Source organism: Halyomorpha halys, unplaced genomic scaffold, assembly GCF_000696795.3.
Source record: "Halyomorpha halys isolate HHAL.00 unplaced genomic scaffold, Hhal_1.1 Scaffold47.1, whole genome shotgun sequence".
In the NCBI taxonomy this organism is placed as follows: Eukaryota; Metazoa; Arthropoda; class Insecta; order Hemiptera; family Pentatomidae; genus Halyomorpha; species Halyomorpha halys.
The window spans coordinates 1,654,402-1,661,145 of record NW_027114806.1 but is presented as its reverse complement, the minus strand read 5'-3'; the positions used below and the strand labels follow the sequence as shown (position 1 = coordinate 1,661,145).

The window sequence follows — 6,744 nt, the reverse complement described above, 5'->3', positions numbered from 1 at the left end:
TTTCTCTACACGCCTGTAACACTCCAATTTAACTTAGATCAGATTTACTAAATGTATTATAATGTACAGTTGTAAATAGCAATAAATAAATATTTAAAAAAAAAAAATTTTTTTAAGGACAATTTCATTTGGTTTACCTACATTAAATATTTTATCATTCGTATGTTTTGTAAATATCAAAATTATTTTAGTAATTTCTAATTATTTTGACTTAGAGTTAGAGTTAGAGGAGACAGCAATTAACTTTTCTTTTTTTTCAGACCTCAACGTAATTCAGCTGAGATATTGAGCTATTTAACAACAAGGAAATTTCTAAAATAGAAACTTTAGGTCTTGTAAGAGGGTGACAAAAAAAAATAGGGACAATTTAGGATTTTATGAACAAAACTTTCCGTTACCAAGCCTTTTGAAAGCCTCCTTCAAATGGTGTAACAATGACAAATTATATATAAATATATATTTTTTTTACTGAATTTTCTTCAGTTTACTATTTAGTTAGCAAGTTAGAGTTACCTTACTCCAATGTTTTTTTTAGTTAGAGTTTTTATTAGAGTTTTACGTGTAATGCTTAAAATCTAAAATCTAATCCCCTTTTCTGAAATAATATTTATACAATGTATATTTTATTTATGGAGAGTGGGGTGTGCGTAATAGTGATGTTAGAAAATATATAAAAGATAGAAAAATGATAATCTATTTTAATTAGCAATGGGCATTAGAAACCATTTCCAATCGAATGCAGTTTCTCTTCCGTTAACATAAGAATACCATCACCTAAAAACATTTATTTTTCACAAATATTTTAAGCTTAACTTTTGTTAATGCTTATCAGCGTTTACTTGGATGGAAATCACGAAAAACTAATATTTGAAGTTAGGATGAACTATTGTTTGAGCTAGTGATACCTGCAATAAGGAAACGCAATATATAAGACGTCGCGCCAACCCCCGGCCTCCTTGATTTTTTTTTTATTATGGTTGCTTTTTCATAATTTACAAATGTTTTTTCTAAACTATAATTCAATGTCAATGTTAATAATTACCAGCAATAAATCCTTTGCGTCTGTTTATTCATTATGTAATTGTGATTCCTCTTAGCCCAGAACATCTCCCCATGCGTTATCAAGATTATTTATAAAATTCGGGAATATGTTTTTCATTTCGTTACAAAAATTTGATAATTTCTAGATAAAAATATTGGAATCAACAATGAATTTATTGACACACAGCTGTCAGAAAATTATTGATTGAAACTAGATAGATAGGTAACTATTATTATAAGAACATTATTGAATGAAACTAACTAAATTGGTTTAAGTATTTAGGTTCTACGGTAACCAGAAAATCGAAATTGATGAAGAAATAAAAGCTAGGTTGAAGGCGGGAAATCATTGTTATTTTTCAATTTCGAAACTGCTTAGCTCGCACCTTTTATCCAAAAACTTAAAAATTTGAATTTCCAAAGCTATTTTCCGTCCCACTGTTCTTCATGAATGCGAGAGGTAGTCTCTTACACTTAGGGGTGATTACGTTTATTACTTTCGCTCACATATATATATCATAAATGTTATGGGAAAGTATAACGATCGTGCTAAATATCGAACTTAATATTATTAAATATTAAGAAATATCGAACAGATACAGACGTTTTGAGATCCCATGAGTCAAAAAAACAAAATCTTGGAAAATAATCTGTTTGTCTGTATGAACAGCCTATCTCAAAAAAGAAAAGTCTTAGAAAACCGAAATTTCACTGAAAAGATAGCAACTTTTTGTTAGAATCGACTATCCCGAAGTGTCACTCTAAAGATTCAATTTCAAACTTCTTTAGGATCTTCTCAAAAATGGCTCGAACGATATTGAAAAAAATCAGTAAATCGAAGAGCAATTAAATTGTCATTAAAATCAGTAGGTATTGTCCTTGTTGTAAGGCAGGAATGAATTTTAAAAAAAAATGTCCTAAGGTATCATACATTTTGCTTATTTGAAATAAATAACCAGTTCATATTCTTAGCAATAATAAACAATGGATAAATACAAAATATTAAAGAATTCCACAAATAATTATAGGAGAAAAAAGGAAAAAATAGAGACAGGAGTTCGATGAACTTCGGTGAAACGGTGAATGCCGAGACCGCGCTATATCTTTAGATTGCTATTCATATATGTACATTTTGTTAAACTGTTTTATTCTTGGTAGAAACAAAGTTGATATTTGTTATTTTCACCTAAGGAAACCCTAAAATACTATTTTTTTAGTGAGTTAAAGTTGTGCGTGCGCCAGCTCAGATTTTTATATTTTTCAATAAGGATAAAGCATAGTTCATTATATTAAGTGTATCGTCAAAATGCGTTTTACAGATTGAAAATCGGACTATATATTCTGGAGAAAATCAAAAAGTAAATTTTACTAATCTAAGTGCGTCCCACGAATGTACATTTAGCCTTAACACAAATTGTCGTGCAACAATGGTATTTTTGACGCACTCCCTCGTCATGATCCGTCATACTGTAACAAATATGAACAAATGAAAGACCTATTCTTTTCTTGAAGTAACTTGACGTCAGAACCTTAACATTTCTGTCCAGAAGACCTAGGATAACATACATTATAGTACGTGGTCACAGAACTGGTATTTTTTCGTCCGTTTCCTCCTGGACGATGTGCTGTAATCTTTCAATATTTATTGGACCTAAGAAAACTAGTAAAAAATACTAAATGCATTGCGTCAATAATTAATAATTCCAATGTTAAAATTATATGAAATAAAAGTGTTTAATAATGAAAACGTAAAGAACTAACCTCATCAACGTAGCTCATTGCTTCTAACTCTTAAAATTAAAATTAAATTTGAAAAAAAAAATTGACCTCACTATAAGAACATATGACTAATTTACAACCAGATGACAGTTGAAGGAAAGTTGTTAGTCTTTACATCGGAACTTGGTTGTTTTCGAGGAAAAAAAAATTTTTGGGTTGCTATTTATTAATACTGCGAATTTTAGACATTGGACATGGTTTCGTTTTCGAACTATGTATTTAGGGACTTCAACGAAAATATTAATAGGTGGAGATATTGCCAACCTCGTACACTGATATTTTGGCAGATTCACACTCAACTCCCAGGTTTTTCTTCTGATTAGGAGTACCCACTTTATTATTGAGACTGGATGTGCAGCAGGAGGGTCTTCCAGCTCAAGGGTCGATCCACGGCTGTTTTAAGTGAATAAATAATTATTGATTTATTTATCTGACACATTTATTCTCGAAGTCATTCCTGGAAAAGTCTCTTATTCCCTCTCCTCATACATATCGCCTCTTATCCTTATTAGTGGTTCACCAGATAAAGTTTTGATTTTAGTTTGAATTGGAATTATTTCAAAGATAGTCGGGCTACTTTCTTGGGTCGTTCGACTGACTGTTTTAAAGCTAGTGATACTGTCAAAGTCATTTAATTCCAGTCTACAGTACAATCCACAGATCTCTTAAATACAAAACAAAATTCAATATTTTTGGCATATCAATTACTATCAATGCTAAGCAGCCATAATTCGTCGGAGTTATGTAATAAGGGTGAAACAAGATTGTATTTTGTATTTTGCCTGATCTGGGAAATCTATACAAACTGGAAAAAAATTCCATGTTTATAATTTGGAGAACCTGGAGTATTCCTAATTGTTTCATAGTTAAACTTTTGATGTAAAAAAATCCAATAAAGAAAGTGCCTAATTTGCCGAACTCGTTTTTTTGTTCGAAACACTGACGTTGATATGTTAATTACCACAATTTAGGGACCGAAATGATGTTATATGTTCCTATGCATACAATCTGCAAATACAAGGGACTAAAACTTAAAAATCTGTGGATTCCAACAATCAACGATCTAATGCCAGGCTACATTGTTATATTCTGTTAAATACCCCCTAATCAGATGTACAATGAATAAGGACTTCTCGAAATTATCAGTAATTAGATGGGTAATAAGCTCGAAGAAGAAGGAATAGTAAAATTCCATTATGTTTTCAGTATAATTTTGCTAAGAAGGATATTCAATCATTTTTAATCATTAAATATATGATGTCGTTATATAGCATTGATTGATATGACATTGATTTGTTAATGCATATTTATCATTGTCGTCGGTATTAAACATATTTGCTACCATTAAATATATTATGTTGTTATATAACATGTTTAGTTTGTTAATAATATTTATCCATATTGGACCTACCTTGTCGTTTACGTATTTGCTATCATTAAATATATTTTGTCGTTATATATTTTTTTTCTGCTAAAGCATATATGGCATACCTTGTCCTTATTAAACATATTTGCTGTCATCAAATATATTATATGGTTATATAATATGTTTTGTCTGTTAAGCATATTTGTCTATATTGGACAAACATTGTCGTTATTAAACATATTTGTCATCATTAAATATGTTATTTCATTATATAACATGTTCTGTTTGTTAAAGCATATTTATCAATATTGGACAAACATTGTGATTATGAAACATATTTGTCATTAAATATTTTAAGTAGTTATATAAAGATTTTGTTTGCTAAAGCGTATTTGTAAGTATTAGACATGCCTTGTAATTAAACATATTTGAATCTAATATATTATTATGTAACATGTGTTTGTTGAAGCATATTTGTCATTATTGGTACATGCCTTTTCGTCATTAAACATATTTGTAATCATTAAGTAGAATATGCCCTTATATAACATATTTTGTTATTTACACTTTATACTTGTTAGTAAATTTTATAGCAAACATGAAAAACGTATGATTTCAAAAATAGAGGTTTTTCAATTTTCTGTCGAATATATGTTATGTGAATAATTTATTTAGAATATACAAAACAATTATCCTTCCTACTGTACTTTAGAAATGCGGAATGTAGCATCTTATACTAAGAGAGGGAGAGCAACTTAAGATTTTTTAAAAATAACGTATTGCATACAATTTTTGTTCGGATTAGCTCATCTTTTTTCAAAGGAATTTAAAGGGCTACACAACGCCAAATTGCGGAAACTGAACTCGGTATAATTCAGGTTATAGCATTGCGGAGAACCTGATTGCCTGTAAGGTTAGGGCTTAGTAATGAACGGATCTCTAAAAATTTAGTAAACACTAAACCGACGGGTAAACTTTGAAAGGGTATACTGAAACGTAGGTGTGAGGTTTAAATCAAGAATAATATGAATAAATGGAATTTGGTCCGGGTGCAGTCAATTAAAACTCTAATAGTGAATTGGTGTACTATTTTATTAGAGCCAACTATACAAAAACTAGACATAGTTACAAAAAAATATTCAGAAAGTGACAAACTTCTTGATTCTTACATTAACCGTGTTACTCCAGTCCCTCCAGTCCTCAACTCTTCTCAACCCGCTCCACCCCTTTTTCAGTACAGGTCCCTTAGGAACTACTGTTCCCACCCTACGTCTTGGCTTGAAGTCCTACAACAAAATTTCCTATCTTTTTTCCAAATTAAAAGACCCTATTCCTTTTTTACACCGTTCCAATGTAGATTACCGGATACCTTGTTCAACCTCATGTTGCAATTCCTTCTATATCGGCGACACTAAAAACCAACTTAAGAACCGCATTTCCCAGCACAAAACTTCTATCAACTCCTGTAATCCACTTGGCTCTAAATTATCAGAACACGCCTTAAACCTGAATAATACTTCTAATTTCGACAATCCTTCGATTCTTGCCACTGTCTCCAACCATAAAAAAACGCCTTATCTCGGAGTCCATTTACACAAATCTAATGGAGAATTCCGTCAATCATAAAGTTGATAAAGACTGCATCCCTCTTACATACCGACACATTTTGAACCTAATAAAACCCTCATAATAATTCTTTTCTCTTCTTTCTGCATTTCAGAAGCCCACTTTCTTGCCATATCTTCTATTCTTGTTTTTCCAAATTCTCACCCCATCTTTAATTATTTTTATATTTACAATCCTTCCTTTTTCTTTTATATTCATGTATCTTATTTTTTAATTTATATTCTCATGTGTTACCTACTTTAGTGTACTTATATAAATTACTTTATTATTAATTTTCTATTATATAATTTACATATCTCTGCATCCCCACTCATTTAGTATATTGTCTTTCTTAGTTACTTACATTTATTGTATCCCATTATTTTAACTTTATTTCTTCTTTGTTTTTCTATCTATGTAAATTTTTTTTAATTTTATTTTATAATTTTGTAAATATTTCTTCTCCCCCTCTATTATGTATATTATCATTTATGGTTTACCTAATTTTAATATTTTTTACATTGTCTACATTAAAATTATTTTCGTTATTATGTGACGTATTTAACTCCTATCCCCACTCCTCTCAATACAAACGGTTCACTTCCGTGACTTCCGTCAAAACAGGTATGATGAATTCTGTATCATTAATTTTCAATTGATTTTGTTCTTATCCCTTTTCATCTCTTTATTTGTACTTTCTCAATATTTCTTCTCTTTATCTGTTACTCTTATCGTTTTAATTTATTGTTTATAACCTTTTTTTTTCTTATTAAAGTTTACGTTTCATTGTATACCCCTGTTATTTTTTTTGTAACTATGTCAAGTGTTTGTATCCTTTTTAGCCCTGACGAAACCCTGTAACGTGGGGTGCAATGTTGGCTCTAATAAAATAGTACACCAATTTTCTATTTGAGTTTTAATTGACCGCACCCGGAGCAAATTCCTTTTATTGA

At 30.1% G+C, this 6,744-nt stretch overlaps 1 protein-coding gene across 3 annotated transcripts in view; it reads right to left on the bottom strand.

Moving 5' to 3' along the window:
• Positions 1–6,744, bottom strand: part of LOC106689618 (sperm microtubule inner protein 8) — a 104,308-nt gene that overhangs the window by 12,303 nt on the left and 85,261 nt on the right. The window contains exon 1 of one of the 3 annotated variants that reach the window (XM_014434696.2): positions 2,803–2,910. The exons of 1 other annotated variant lie outside the window; for it this stretch is intronic. In XM_014434696.2, the coding sequence (XP_014290182.1) occupies positions 2,803–2,820 (18 nt within the window). In that variant the 5' untranslated portion in view covers positions 2,821–2,910. Of the gene's footprint in view, positions 1–1,042; positions 1,212–2,802; positions 2,911–6,744 lie in introns of those variants that run through there. One more of the 3 variants, XM_014434705.2, reaches the window with a different exon arrangement.